At 37.0% G+C, this 15,635-nt stretch overlaps 4 protein-coding genes and 1 pseudogene across 5 annotated transcripts; 1 reads left to right on the forward strand and 4 right to left on the reverse strand.

Moving 5' to 3' along the window:
- Nucleotides 1-330: 330 nt before the first annotated feature.
- On the reverse strand, nucleotides 331-2,756 carry LOC130988796 (uncharacterized). 2 transcript variants are annotated; one of them, XM_057912757.1, is made up of 3 exons: nucleotides 2,328-2,735; nucleotides 1,248-1,316; nucleotides 331-1,093 (listed from the first exon to the last, which is right to left on the reverse strand). In XM_057912757.1, the coding sequence occupies exons 1-3, from the start codon at nucleotides 2,526-2,528 to the stop codon at nucleotides 515-517; spliced, it is 849 nt and encodes a 282-aa protein (XP_057768740.1). In that variant the 5' UTR covers nucleotides 2,529-2,735; the 3' UTR covers nucleotides 331-514. The 2 variants fall into 2 exon arrangements, with proteins under 2 accessions (XP_057768740.1, XP_057768741.1); XM_057912758.1 differs by lacking the exon at nucleotides 1,248-1,316 and having other exon boundaries at nucleotides 2,328-2,756.
- A 1,201-nt stretch (nucleotides 2,757-3,957) lies between these two features.
- Nucleotides 3,958-7,050, forward strand: LOC130988790 (uncharacterized). Its single transcript, XM_057912751.1, has 12 exons — nucleotides 3,958-4,270; nucleotides 4,345-4,410; nucleotides 4,491-4,577; nucleotides 4,918-5,016; nucleotides 5,165-5,260; nucleotides 5,373-5,438; nucleotides 5,543-5,633; nucleotides 5,817-5,884; nucleotides 5,974-6,039; nucleotides 6,457-6,507; nucleotides 6,608-6,672; nucleotides 6,803-7,050. Exons 1-12 carry the CDS (start codon nucleotides 4,088-4,090, stop codon nucleotides 6,864-6,866), a joined length of 1,002 nt encoding a protein of 333 aa, XP_057768734.1. The 5' UTR covers nucleotides 3,958-4,087; the 3' UTR covers nucleotides 6,867-7,050.
- A 4,117-nt stretch (nucleotides 7,051-11,167) lies between these two features.
- On the reverse strand, nucleotides 11,168-12,022 carry LOC130990521 (uncharacterized; annotated as a pseudogene).
- Nucleotides 12,023-12,751: 729 nt separating this feature from the next.
- LOC130990522 (zinc finger BED domain-containing protein RICESLEEPER 2-like) lies at nucleotides 12,752-13,638 on the reverse strand. The gene is made up of 2 exons (XM_057914749.1): nucleotides 13,080-13,638; nucleotides 12,752-12,987 (listed from the first exon to the last, which is right to left on the reverse strand). The coding sequence occupies exons 1-2, from the start codon at nucleotides 13,636-13,638 to the stop codon at nucleotides 12,899-12,901; spliced, it is 648 nt and encodes a 215-aa protein (XP_057770732.1). The 3' UTR covers nucleotides 12,752-12,898.
- Nucleotides 13,639-13,727: 89 nt separating this feature from the next.
- LOC130988812 (uncharacterized) lies at nucleotides 13,728-15,517 on the reverse strand. The gene is made up of 2 exons (XM_057912778.1): nucleotides 15,160-15,517; nucleotides 13,728-14,728 (listed from the first exon to the last, which is right to left on the reverse strand). The coding sequence occupies exons 1-2, from the start codon at nucleotides 15,424-15,426 to the stop codon at nucleotides 14,525-14,527; spliced, it is 471 nt and encodes a 156-aa protein (XP_057768761.1). The 5' UTR covers nucleotides 15,427-15,517; the 3' UTR covers nucleotides 13,728-14,524.
- Nucleotides 15,518-15,635: the final 118 nt, after the last annotated feature.

A 15,635-nucleotide genomic window follows, 5' to 3' on the forward strand; every position in this document is an offset into this window, starting at 1 on the left:
ATTTTTTTATTTTGTTTCTTTTTAAAATTGTGAAATTCGACTAATTATATAATATTTAATATGCATATCAAATTAAAGATCACGATAAGAACTTTTATTTGATATATTTTATGCAAATATTTGATTTAAAATGTAAAAGTTATATTTATTTAAATATTAAAAAATTTAAATCACATCTCTCCTCTCTCAAAAATTTCCGATCCAATGTCAAAAATTTCCGGACCTCAATCAAATGATCAAAACTAAAATGTCTAGATGTACAAAACTTAATTGAATGATTGGCCTCAATTGACCGAAAATTTTAACTTAAGCTATAAACTGAACAACAAATGAAAACATAAATGTAATAATTATAAATTCGAACTAAAAACTCAAGATCAAGTCAAAGTCGGGACTATTTTTAAAAATAACCCTAGATAATATAACAAATTTTTAGCTTAAGGTAATACATATTCACAAAAACAAAAAAAAAGAATACAAAATATGTATATCCATTGGGTATTGCAGAGGAAGGTTAGGTTAGATCAATGTGCAGCTTGATTGACATGTAGAGAAGAGTGAGAAGAGCACCTTGTGGAATTGGAGCACACCTTGCAACATTTGAACCAAGCCACATAGCAACAACTACAAGAGCAACTACGCCACTGCTGGTTTTCCCACACACCCAACTTGCAAATGATAAGAAAATCGAAAGCAAGACGCCGCCCCTTCCGCCCACTATCCATGCAATCAAATACCCAAATTTATATCCTGCATCAAGATTTTGGTCCAACAGAGCCATAAGGCTACTAAATGTGAGAGACAGCCGCACACCAACTGTCTGCATCAGAAACACACTGAGGAATGCTGATCTAACAACTTCAAACAAGGATCCTCTCTCCTCATCACATTCACGCCTCTCATTTTCATCACACTCCTCTTCATCTCTCTCCCAATACTTCTCCCTCCGCCTCAGGTAAGCCCATCTGTACAGCCTCAAACCGTCCTCGTATTCTTGATTGATGGACCACTCATCCCCTAATGGCCTTCTTCTGCTAGGTTGATGACGGAGAGCTTTGTCATATTCACTCCTTGTTGATTCATTAATCAGTATCTGTATCAAACATTTCCAAATTCAGCACAGCTGCATTTTGGAGGGAACAAACACCTACAATGTCTAAGTCATGCGATTACCCTTTCTAGTTCATATAAATAACTGGTATGCATATTAAAACAGCTGGTATGAAATTCATAAGTTGCTAGCTTACTTCATAAGCAAGTCGGACGCTCTTGAAATCCTCGTTAGCTCCTATTTCCTTATTAACATCGGGATGATACTAATCATGAGCAAAAGACGAGCGTCAGAGACAATCAATTAAGCCCTCATTCATAGGCATAGATGCCCTCCATCTAGGAAAAATTTGAGGCACATAGATGAGGAGTCTACTTAGGGGACGTTTACTTTGCATGACTGATAAGATGCATGATTGAGTATTTTTATACTTAAGATTAGGATTCCTCCAATCACACCCTTTCATTGGAAAATACATCAAGCAAAACTAGCTCAAATGATTGAAATAATCAAGGGCTTTGGAATATCCCAAAGTTCTAATCCATCTAACTAAAAACAAAGGATTAGTTTTATTATTTTTATCTATCAAGGCTAATCATCAAAAGTAAACACCCCAAATTTATCATGAGAAAATGAGATAAGAAAAGATGGAAAATTTATCACGCCACTTTCTTATCTCATATTCTCTATGGTGAAAACATGGGAAAATATAATCACACCAATTCCTCATGATAATATTTATCATGAATTGGAGACAAAAAGAGAGAAAATGAGCTGACCAAATTTTTTTCCCGTGCTGTCGGGGAAATTATCCACCCAATGGAAAAATGGTGAAAATATATGTTTTCCATCAAAGAGAATGCACCCTCAAAAGTAAAAAGCAGCAACTGTTTAGTGTCATTGCAATTTGCATGTTAACACATATCCTGGTGAGATTTTGTTGAAACATGGTTCAAGTTATGCTGTTGCTGTGTGGTATTTTGTATGCCTCATAAAACAAAGAATCTGTTTCCTTAAGACAGTGCAGGAGCAGCATCACATATCATAACTCATACATATTGTGATTGTGTCTTTATATTCCATTGAAGAAGCACCTTGTGAAAGTCACAAAGTAATATCTATGAAATTTAGATATGAATTTGAAGACATGAACAACAGAAAAACAATGGAATAATTCTTGGAGGTAAATCATAAGATGAGCGTGATTGAGAGAAAGTCCTAAATCGATGAACTAGGTTTTGAGAGTATGGAAAAAGGAGATTAGGGATTTGGTAACCTTGAGAGCGAGGAGACGGTAGGCCCTCTTGATTTGTGAGGTTGAAGCGTTAGGTAAGAGGCCGAGCACGTCGTAGTGAGTGTGGTTGAGGGCGGCGGAAGCTGAGAATGGACGACGGCGACTCCATCCAAGAATGAATTTGGGACGACCGCCACCGTCGAAAGAGGTGGGCCCTAGCGCTAAGTAGCCGCATGCCTGCATATGAATATGATATGATTCCCTCTCTCACTAATTTCTGCGGTGACTGTGAGAGAGATTTAGTGGTAGGAGTTGGACAGCCCAGAATCTGAATCTGAAAATCCAACTCATTCATATTCTACTACCTATTTTTAAATCTTTCTGTTCTTTTGTTTTTGATCCAATTCTCCATCCCTCCTATAAAATTGTTTTTTTATTCTTTTTCCAAACGTCCTAAATTTTAGTCTAGTTTCATACTAGGATTATATTAATAAAAATGAAATAAACATGCGTGTAGCCATTTTAAAGAAGAAAATACAAATTTTGGTCACTAATTTGAAAAATATAAAATTTAGTCATTTTTTATATTTTAAGACTATTTTGTCCTTAATTATGGCGAATCGAATTCGGATTTGCACGCAGGCTAAACACACTTAACACTGTTAGGGCCAAAAGTACTAACCGAAAAAAAAAATCTAAGTAAATTGGTATTTTGGCACTATTAATGCCAATAGTGCCATGCACGAATGATACTAGTGACCACTTGGCACTATTAGTGTCAATAGTGTTATGCACGAATGGTACTAGTGACCATATTAGTGTCAATAGTGTCATATACTTGTGTTGATACACTGTCTTGTCTTATATAGATGAGTGCAATTATACAGCAATTTTGAACACTTCCATGTAGTATTTAGATTCTCCATTTAAAGTTTAGATTATCATTTAGACTTTAATTCCCCATTTAAGGTTTTAGATTATCCATTTAGGGTGCCGCACGAATGATACTTATGGTCATATTAGTGTCATTAATACTATATTCTCTTTCTTATGTAGTGTTGCACGAATGTTATTAGTGACCATAAGAGAGAGTATCATATTGGCACTAATAATGCCAAAAACACCAATTTATTTAGATTTTTTTTTTCTTTTCTGTTGGCACTTTTGATACTAAATAGTACCAAGTGTGCCAAACCGCGTGCAAACCCGAATCTGATACGCCCTAATTAAAGGCAAAACAGTCTTAAAACGTAAAAAAATAATCAAAATTTGTGTTTTTAGATTGATGGCCAAATATTATGTTTTACTATTCAAAATGGCTATCTCAAAATGGTACTCCATATTTTATATATATATATATATATATATATATATATATATATATATATCAAATTTCGATTTTTACTTTTGAAAAATAAAATCGAACTAAATTGAAAATCTAAAAAAATCGAACCATATTTTATATTTCAATTTGAATCGATTCAATTATTCGAGTATGATTATTTGTGCTCACTCCTAATTATGCACGATCCGTATTAAGCAAATGTTCAAATTAATTTCCACCCTACTCTTTCTTTCTAAGAAAACTGTAAGAAATACTATTATTATTGCGAAAGTTGTTAATTTTTTTTATTAATGCTAACACTATATTATAAGAAGAAAAAAAAGTCATAGGAGTATTATCTTTGATAAAATCATGTACTACGATTTTAAAAAAAAAAAAATCGAGAATTTATAATGAGACGGTTGGCATTTTGAGGGAAAGGAAGAAAGGTGTAGTTGTGGAAGAAGAGCAGAAGAAGATGAAGAGTGTCGCTTCGTCCCTACCGCATCGCTTTATCCCTCGTTTCGCTCCTTTCTTCTCTTCTTCTTCTTCTTCCTCCCTCTTAGTTGGTGTTAAGATTAACAGGAACAATAATGGCGGCAATTATCCTTCACTCCTCTCCCCATTCAAATCGCAAACACGCATGGCTTCCACCAATCAGGTATCGATCCTTTTCCTCTGTATCTCGATTGCGCCCGTATTAGTTCTTATTTTATTTTAAATTCTATGTGACAGAGTGCTTCCACTGCCGCCGATGTCAACCCCCAACTTAATGTTTTCCAACTCATCCAAGCTCACCAGGTTCTCTTTGTCACTCTTTCTGTCTGTATGTGTTGATGGATTCAATCCCAATTCGTAATTGTTGTTGTTTTGGTTGTCAGGAAAAAGCTGCTAGGCTGCCTCCTATAGAGGAAATTAGGACACTTCTCAATTACAGCTTACGCGGAGTCCTTTCTACTTTCTCTCTGGTCCTCTCCCTTTCCCTCTCCAGCTATGCCTTTCACATATTCTCATCACATCAACATTCCTATATTAAAAATATCTCACTATACAAAATCCGGCGATGGAATGATGAATTTTCTCGCCGGATTCTTAGGTGGAACAATATCGTTTTATTGGGTGAGGTGGAAAAAGATGATTCATCGCTCCTCGCTGGATTTTGTATAGCTGGACAGTTTTTGGAAAACGCTTAAAGCTGAAAGTTGGAGTCACAAAATATGATTAACGCTATAATAATTAAATAAAAGTTCAAACTTGTACTGTCTATCTTTGGTGTTCATGTTTTCTTATTTCCCTGGTGTCTTGTAGAAGTATGAGGGGTACCCATCAGGGTCCATGGTGGACTTTGCTTGTGATGCTTATGGATCTCCAATATTAGCAGTTAGTAGTTTGGCAGTTCATACCAAGGTTTGGAATTGCTTTTGGAGCTGTGACAATGGTCACATTCTCTTTCACCTAATCTAAGTTTTCTATCTCTGCCAATATATGAGTTGTGAGAATATTGGCAAGCTTTCCTTTGGCAGGGCTAAATTATAGACATTGCTAAACTACGCAGGACCTTTTAGCAAGTCCCAGGTGCTCGTTGCTTGTGGCGAAAGATCCTGAGGATAGGACCGATCTAGTTATTGTAGTGCACGGTGATGCCCTCCCTGTAAGTATCATGCCTGCCCTAGTTTTGAATTTTTCCTCTTTAATCAGTTACAATTTGTTTCGATCAGAGTTTCATTTATTGTCTTACCTGTGGACTTATGTGATCAATACAGGTTGCTGACACTGATAAGGAAGCTATTCGTAGTGCATATTTGGCTAGACATCCTGAGGCTTTCTGGGTAAGGCTGACTTAACTTTCTTACTAAGTGTTTTGTGCCATTCAACACCCTAAAGCCGACATTACTGTGAAGATCTGTTAAAAAACTGACAAATTTTTGTGAAGGTCGACTTTGGTGACTTCCAGTTCCTGCGGATTGAACCTAAAGTTGTTAGATATGTGTCAGGAGTTGCAACAGCTTTATTAGGATCGGGAGGTTCGTGTGTTGCTGGAGATCTTTTCCGTTGTTATGCTTATTAGACAAATACTGAGAAAAGAGTATTAGACAAATACTCAGCTAAAGCTTGAAGCGAACAATTTCTGTACAAAGATTATTTTGTGGTAGACTTCACTTCACCTGATTTATTATTGTTGATATCTGCTATGTGAGTACTTGCAGAATTCGGCAAGGAGGAATTTAGAACAGCAAAAGTGGATCCTATATACCAATTCTCAAAGCCTATAACGGTATAACGAGCCATATCTGTAGTAGCACGCTTTAATAAGTCATTCTTTGGTCTTCTCTGAATTCTTCTAGATTCAAATATTTGTTGCAGTCCCACATGAATAAAGATCATGCAGATGAGACAAAGCTGATAGTCCAGCACTCTACCTCTGTTCCGGTAATACTTCAATATTAATTTCTCTTTGGTGTTCTTTCAGCAACAACAGGAAACATGATTCCCTTTATTGAACATGTGATGGTTGATCTTAGTTATTTTATCAGTTATGCTGCTTTTGCATTTGATCGTTTGCAAGTTGTTGGGGCAACTATGTATTATGAATGTGTTATGATTTATTAGGATGCCATCAAGGTTTAATTATCATATGATCCATCTCCTGTTATTTCTCTCTGAATTATGAACTGGTTTGGGAACTTCAGTTTGGTGAATGTAAAATGCTGGATGAGTTTTACTTTTAGTTTTGAATTGAGGTTAACGGATCTCCGTCCCTATGAATGCCATCAACATATGTTTGATACATGTCGTTAATCATATGATCCTGACGGTATGTAACTTAGAAACTAGTCCACTTTTCAGGTGGAATTCGCAGAGATGTTGGACATAGACAGTCTGGGTTTTAACGTGAAGGTTGTATTGAATTGTTGTCTCATATCCTTTTACTCTGCAACTTATCGTCGTTACTCTTTATTCATAATAGAGTTTCTAAATGTACTAATCTCCTGTGAAGGCTGGTTGTGAAGGGAACAATTTCAAGCTCCGGATCCCTTTCACAAGGCGTGCTACCGATAGAAAGTGAGTACACAAGTTGGTTGCAAATAAAATAGATTGAGATTATGAATGAAAATTGATTAAATTTGGGAGCTAGTATTAGTCTCCAATTTGAATCATTGATTCATATAATTCTGTGTTATTGTTTTTGTAGGGATGTGAAGACACTGATAGTAGAAATGCTTGAAGCTGCCAGAAGTCAGGCTCAGGCGGCTTGATTAAATAAATGTATCGCTGCATCTTTATGCTTATTAAATAATAATGTACTCTACCCCTCAAAAAGAAAAATAATGTACTCTAATTTTACAAATTTGTATGGTTTCCACTTGTAGTACTACCATAGCTTCTTCAACTTTCTTTTCTCTAAGCATGATGAAATCCATAGCGTCGTTGTCAAGTAAATTAGCACTATGCACATAACATGATGTTACATTACGTGCTGAATTAGAATTGAAATTGAAAATTAAAAATAAAAATAAAAATTACATGTTCAACTGTTGGATTTAGGAGGCCTAAATCCTAATAATGTTTGGTGCATATAAATGACAAATGTGTATTGGTTTGTAGAAGAAAAATTATATAGATTCTTTAACTTCTTGTAGCATCTTAGATTTCCTTAATTACGTAATGTTGAATACAATAGTGTATATATGTATTTATATGTATAGGGTTAGGTTTCAGTAGCATTATTATTTTTCGTGAGGTATGAGATTAATGAATAAGTCAATAAATATATAGTGTTGAATAGTGATATTCAAAAAATTATTACAATTTTCGCTTTTTCCAAGATTTGAATCCACGTAAAAAATTTCCATCTCTAAATATAGGGGTGGTAAACCGGTCGGTTCGGTTATAACCGAACCGTCGGTTTACCGGTTAACCGGAACCGGTTTAGAGGAATTCCTCTAACCGAAAACCGAACCGGTTTTTCGACCGGTTAACCGATTAATGCACTGGTTCTCAATTTGGTGAATTAAACCGGTTAATTCGGTTAACCGGTCCGAATTAACCGGTTTTTATTTAAAAAAATTCGAATTTTTAAATGTGTGCAATAGGATTTGAACTCATGGCCTTTGAAAGAAAGAATTAGACCTTACCCACTGCACCAATTCATAACTTGTGATAATTTAATAACAAAAAACAAATTATAGACACATGTAATTTATATTAAAAAAAAAAGAACAATGATAATAAATTAATTCTCAACCTAGACAACAATATTAACTCACATTATAGCCAAAACCCAACACATAAATACATATACATCATATCATAATTAAAAGACCATAATTAAAATGATAATTCATAACAAATAGAAAACTATATAGCTGCGAAATCAAATCACCAACACATAAATACATATACATCATATCATACATTTTTTTTAGAGAAAAAGAATTATAAGTTCTAAATCCAAAATAATAGTATTATACATACTCCACCAAATTCAAGGTTGCCTCCACCAGTTGTAATTCTAATTATTCATAGGAATTAGGAACTTAGTCGCAGGTGAAGTAAATAAACTTACAGCCACCACAAACATAATTACATAAACATCAATACATCATTGTGATGCAAGGCAGGCTTAATGCAGATCTCAACACACTTCAAATATCAGAGGATTCATTCATCCACTAGATGTGAGATTCTGGAAATTTACCCAACAGTATAAACCTTTACTAGTTTAGATGTGTCACAGACAACTAGATTTTCATACATATCATACATATTCAAATCACCAACACATATAATACATCATTATAGCAACTCATGAACTTCTCAAAACATGTAACCTGCTGAATGGACGAGCTGTTGCTGGGTCTGCTGGACTAGAGAAAGGGAGGGAGGCGCCGGTGGGAGAGGCAGCGGCGCCGGTGCAAGGGGCGAGCTCGAGCGCTGCTGCTGCTGGGACGAGCTGCTGCTGCCGAGCGCTGCTGGGACTGCCGGATTGGAGAAAGGGAGGGAGGCGCCGGTGGGAGAGATAGCGGCGCCGGTGCAAGGGACGAGCTCGACCGCTGCTACTGCTGGGACGAGCTGCTGCTGCTGCTCGAGCGCTGCTGGGAGTCTGGGACTGCCGCCTGCTGGACTGGAGAAAGGGAGGGAGGCGCCGGTGGGAGAGGCAGCGGCGCCGGCGCCGGTGCCGATGGGAGGCGGGGATGGGAACAGCCGACAGAATAGGAAGAGAGGCGAGAGAGCGGCTGGACTGGATGGAACAGTTTGGAAATTCGAACTTGGATGAAGTGGCAGAAACCCTAACCTAAATGACTAACTATTGTTTAATTAATTAATTAATTAAATTAAAAAAAATCGGTTAATCGGTTTAACCGGTTAACCGACCGGTTAAACCGATTAACCGGTTAACAGTGAGAGTACTAACCGATAACCGAACCGAACCGGGAAAAACCGATTTTCGGTTAACCGATAACCAGTTTTTCCGGTTCGGTTACGGTTTTGACTCTGATGTCATCCCAACATACAGAATCACACTCATACACAATTGCCCTACATGGCTTGATTTCTCTCTGTAAGCTCTTGACAGACTGAGGGAACAACGAGTGCTGTAAAAGATGTTATCGTAACACACAACATAACACTTGTACAAGAACCGCCTATCACCCTCTCAAGCTGCACTTTGAATGAGAACTCTTTCCCAGCTTATGCAGGCGTCTCCAACTTGCTCCCCAAGCCTTGAAAAACGTGCTGCAAGTGATGGATGGAGTGGTTGTTGAAGTGGTTAGGTTTTCCTTGTTTGTAGGAACAAAGTCCACCAACTTTCTTCCCTTAACTTCCAACAGCCACGTTTGAGCCTCCAACCACTTTCTTTCTCTTTTTTTTTTCCTCTTCTCATCTTCCTTATTTGTAGGAGTCTTCAAACTCTCTTTGACTCAGCCATTCGAACCTTACAAAACACACGTGAAGAAGGCAAAACAAACTAAAACTTTAGGAAAGTTTTATGGAGTTATAAATTAACTCTAACACATCAAATAAAATATCTCTAACACACCACGTAAGGTTCCAACACTCCTTGTTTAATTTTGTAAGGTTTCGGAGTATTACTCTTGAACCGAGTTTTGTTCTTTAGTGAGAGTGTCATGTGTTCAATACCTATGTCGTTGTAAAGGTATTGAACGTGAGTTGTTCATTTTCGATTTAGTCATTTTGCCATCAGGCATCTTCAAGTTATATATTTTATAACTTGAAGAATTTTTGTATCTCCTTGTGTCTTCTCCCATTTTTATTTCCACAATTCCACTGCAATATTTCTCTGTGTGCACTGGTGTGTTTCCTAAACACAGTGCGTCACATCAAGTTTTCCGCTGCTGTTTACTTTGTGTTGTTGTGCGTGATGTTCCAACACTCTGCACAACATTTTGTTCCAGACGAAGCAACACTATCACGATGCATTATCAAAAAATGTGTGATTATATATAATAATGTAATATTGTATGTACAAAAATGCATTGGTACTACGGGATGAGATATACCTGATTCTAACCCTTGATTTGTGTATGTATATATAAATTGCATTTATAGATTTACATCCTAACCGTTGATTTATGTGTATACAATATATATATATATATATATATATTGCATTTATAGTAAGAATACTACATTAGACTTATAGAATTATCGTATTTGCATTCATATTTATTGCACTTAAAAAAAAGAACTTTTAGCTCCTTGTAGTATTCGAGCCCAAATGGTGTATTTATCCATCAAAAAAATGTATCTTCCTAGATTTTTATGATCGAATGATACTCCGTTTTTATTTTAAATAAGTTTTTTTAAAAGAGGGTCAATAATGGTTCTCCATTTCTCCTTTTAGACTATCCACAGTCGTGGCACTCATCCAACCCAACCTTACTCCACTTTTTAATAAAATATTCATTTATCTCTCATCCACCTACACAACCCCCAGCCTAATATAACTTTTACTCCCAATGGTAACACCAACCCAACCTACATATTTTTTCTTTTCACTTTATTTTTAAATTATCTAATTTCTAAAATTAAATATTTATTTATTATATTTAATAAAATAAAATATATATTTAAAAAATATTGTAATCATACTATAATTAAACGTTATCATATACTATAATTGATATTTAACTCAATCACAAATGAAGATTACAAGAATTAAACACATAACTGAAATTAAATATATCAAAGTACAATACATGAAACTTAAAAATACAACTAGAAAATGCAAATTACATATTTAATTGTCAGTGCCAAAATTTTCTTATATGTGCTCAATCAAATCATCTTGAAGAGTCCTATGAACTTCTCTATTGCGAAGTTGATCTCTATTAGTCATATAAGCAGACAAGCTCGCAATACGTTCAATAGAATAGCATAAATGTTTGTCGTCTTCTGTTTGTGCTCTTGTAGGTGTATCCATAAAAAATTATGTTGGATCATAATAGTTTTGGTAGGTATCTCGTTCATCCTCAACTATTATATTATGCACGATGATACAAGCCATCATAATTTTTTCCATCAAAACTTTGTCCTAAACAAAACATGGGCGTCGTAGAAATGCAAATCGAGCTTGTAGAACTCCAAATGCTCGCTCAACATCTTTTCGGACAGACTCTTGGTGTTGAGCGAACAACTTGTGTGTGCGTATCTGTGGGGAAGTAATTGACTTGACAAATACAGCCCATGAAGGGTATATATCATCAATTAAATAATATGCCCTATCATAATGACTCCATTCACTACGTAATTAAGCTTTGGTGCTCCACCTTCTAAGACATCATTAAAAACAGGAGATCGATGGAGTACATTAATATCATTGCACGAACCTGGTATTCCAAAGAACGCATGTTATATCCGCAAGTCGTATGAAGCAACAGCTTCCAAAATGATCGTTGGTTTTCCACTTCTCCCAGTATATTGGCCGACCCATGCATAAGGACAATTTTTCCACTCCCAATGCATGCAATCAATACTGCCAATCATGCCTGGGAAACCACGTTGTTCTCCAATATAGAGCAGCCTTGCCAAATCTCCTTCATTAGGCCTTCTGAGATACGTACACAAAATAGACTAAAGCATCTCTTGTCGAAGATGAACTCATTCGTAGATACTCATCGACAACATCGAAAGATGTCCCATACGCCAACACCTTCATGGATCTAGTACATTTCTGCAATGATGAAAGACCTACTCTGCCGGTGGTATCTCGTCTCTGTTGAAAAAACTCATCATTAGCAGTAACAGCTTCCACTATTCGAATGAATAGCGATTTCTGCATGCGAAATCTCCGTCGGAAGAGCTCTGGAGTATACGTTGGGTTGTCGCTGAAGTAGTCGTTGATCAAACGCTCTGCACCAAACTCGCGTTCCCTATCACAATATCTCATGTTGGCTGTTGGAATTTGATGATTATGATTGTTTAGGATCATATTCTGGATGATGTTATCAAATTGACGATTTTGTTGATAAACTCATTCTTCCCATTCATCAAGTTCGTTGGAATGAGAAACATCAGAACTTGAGTCTGAATCAACTGAAGAGTTTTCATTGACAGACATATTTGTATGAGAAATGGAAAAATAATAGGATATAAGTGTACTTGAGCAAAGAGTGAGATTTTTGTGTTTTATTGAGATGTGTTTTCATCTGGCATTTATATAATATATACTAAAATATGGGATAAGATAGCTAGATTTGAATTGATACGGTTGCATGTGATGCAGTCTGTCAAAAATGACATATGCATGTGTAGGGGTTTCGATCGGTTCGGGTTCGGTTACCCGTACCCAAAATTTCGGTTACCCGAACCCGAAATTGTCAAATTTCAATAACCATTCCCGAACCGTTTTAGGAGTTCGGTTACCCAATACCCGTTTCGGTTAACCAAATGGGTTATTTGGGTATCCGAAATACCCATTTAAAAAATAAAATTTAAATAAGTTGCTAGTTAGAGGATTTGAACTCTGGTCTCCAGAAAATACACAGAGCAATTTATCCGCTAAACTAAAACTTATTCTTGTACATTAAATATATCATAATTTTATTTTAGCTAAGAATCGATTTAAGAAAGAAAAAAAACAAAATAACGACACGACAACGATGCATAATAACTCAAATTAACTAGCCAACTAAATTCAACCTGTCAACATACCCAGTTCACCAACATGAATAAAAACACAAGTTCAACAATATGAATAAAAATATAAGTTCAACACGAGCAAACATCTAGTAATTCATAAGTTCAAAAACATGATCAACATAAATCAAGCTCTCGAGCTAGAGGGGCCGGTACAACTTTGCACGGGTGCACTTGCTGCGGCATTCACCTCTCTAGAACCAAGTGAACTCATCACTATAAAAAAGTACAAAACAAATCAAATAAAGAAATTAATTTCATTAATTTAAGACTTAACACAATTAACTTATAAGTTATAAGTAGCTTACCCATTCCAAATTCATTCTCTTGTTCAGTTTCAGAAACATCTTCTTCATCATTCATGAACAATGAGCTTGATCTCAACCAATCTGAAGAGCAAATCAAAGCCTCAACCATCTTTGGACTCAAGGAGCTTCTAAATTGGTCTAGAACACGACCTCCCATGCTAAATGCCGACTTAGAAGCCACAGTGGATATAGGAATAGCTAAAATATCTCTAGCCATAACTGATAGAATAGGATAGCGCACACTGTTATTCTGCCACCACTGCAAAATATCAAAAGTGTCCATCCCATCATCGTCATCCCCTTCATTTTCTGGCCCAATATCCTCTACGTGTTGCTTCTCTGACAAATAAATTGTCAACTTTGAGATATCATCCTCTTCTTGTTGTTCAACACTCTGTCGTGTTAAACTAGCACAAGAACCTCGAGATCGTTTAGAGCGAGGGTGTCGTTGACGATGGCTTGCACTAGAAGTGACATGTGAATGAGATGCAGATGAGGTGACTCGTGGAGGATGAGTGGGATTCACCTGCTTCTTATAGAACTCAAACAACTCATCCATCGAACATCTCACTATTGTCACTAACTCAATGCCCCGCTCCTGTTCGGAGAAGCCTTAATCCACTTTACAGCCTCTCGAACTCGGGCCACTGAGATGCCAATTTCATCTAATCCATCCTTCACCACCAAATTTATTATGTGTGCAGCACAACGCATATGAAGATATTTGCCGCCCAAAACATCGGTCTTCCATATGTTAAGAATGTCTGTGATATATCGAGCAGCCCCATCATTCGGTGTTACATTGTCCATAGTGCAACTGAATATGTTCTTCAAATCCCACTCATTGAGCACTTCAATAATCGACTCCCCAACATCTTCCCCTTTGTGACTACAAATGTTGCGAAAGGCTATAATTTTCTTGTGTAGGTTGCAATCCTTTCCAATGAAATGAGCTGTAACACAAATAAAATTTGTGTTATTGATTGCAGTCCAACAATCAGTGGTGATAGATACTCTGCCCATGCCCTTATTCGTGAAATACCCCTTCAAATCACCTTTCTTCTCAGCAAATAGCTTCACAACATCCTCTCTAATCGTTTGTCTGCTTGGAATTTTAAAGTCAGGGCAAACACGAGCAAGAAATTTTCTAAATCCCTCTCGTTCTACAAATCAGAACGGGAGTTCATCTAGAATGATCATCTCACACAAAGCCAACCTGCTTTCCTTTTGGTTAAACTTCCAAGTTGATAACACCCCACTTCCATTTCCATCACCGGGAACAGGTTGATAATTCTACGTTGCTTGACCACCTGACGCCTCATGCTTTCTCTTACAAACCTCTGTATGATTTTTCAAACCAGTGGTGCCATTTTTAGACGAATCAGCTGCGATTAAGGTGCCACATCCGTTGCATTTTGCTTTCTTCTTTAAAATGGGAGGATCCCTTACTTCAACTTCGACCACGGTGTAGTCTGCCCAACGAGTGGATCTTTGCTCAGAAGTTTTCCTCTCAGAAGTTTTCCTCTTTTTTCCTGTGGTAACAGTGGCTTCTGTATGTGACTGAGATTGAGGTTCTTCTCCATTTGGATTTGCATTTGGAGGGACATTTGAAGCTTGTTGAGTATGTTCCTGTGAAGCTTCCATTTAATCTACATAACATAAGTTCAAAGAATAGATTCAGCCTCATTTCAATCACAAACTCTGTTCAGAATGCTAACTGATTCAACATAAAACAACTAAAGTTCAGTCAAATTAAAGATATTTGCTCTGCTGTCCCCAAATTCTGATAAGCAAATCAGTCAAATTAAAGATATATGGAAAATGTTCCATCTGAAAAGCAATTCAGTCAAATCTAAAGTGTGAAGCAAATGGAAGCATTAATCTGAAGTGTTCAGCAATTTAGTCAAAACTCAAAAGCAATTCTGATAAGCAATTCAGCAATTAATCACAAGAATCATTCATCTGAAAAATGTTCACAAGAATCACAACATAACTACATATCTACAGACTACATACAAAGGGAAGCATTAATCTGAACAGGAAGCATTACAGGAAGCGTGGCAAAGCGGCGTGGACTTACCGGGGCGGCGGACGAACAGCGAAGTGGCCGGCGGCGTGGCGGAGCTGCGTCGCGGAGCAGCCTGGAGTCGTGGACTGATTCAGAATCGAAGGGCAGGGCGGCGTAGACTGATGCAGCGTGGCGAAGGGCAGGGCGGCGTCTCACGGAGGCGGCGGACGGCGTTGGACGGTCGGACGGAGAGGAGAGGGCGACGGGATTTGGGAAGAGGAAGATGGGCAGAAGTTCGAACAAAACTGACGGGAGGAGGGAAGCTGGACTAGGGTTCATTCAATTTTCTCCCAATTTTGTAATTTCTATTTTTCTACTAATTAATAATTAAAATATTAAATTAATTAAAAAAATTCGGTTATTCGGTTAACCCGAATCGGTTATCGGGTTAACCGATAACCGAAAATTTCTTAGAATCAATAACCGAAACCGATCCGATACCCAAAAATTTCGGTTATTGGATACCCAAACCCGGGAATTTCGGTTCG

This window comes from Salvia miltiorrhiza, chromosome 6, assembly GCF_028751815.1.
Source record: "Salvia miltiorrhiza cultivar Shanhuang (shh) chromosome 6, IMPLAD_Smil_shh, whole genome shotgun sequence".
In the NCBI taxonomy this organism is placed as follows: domain Eukaryota; kingdom Viridiplantae; phylum Streptophyta; class Magnoliopsida; order Lamiales; family Lamiaceae; genus Salvia; species Salvia miltiorrhiza.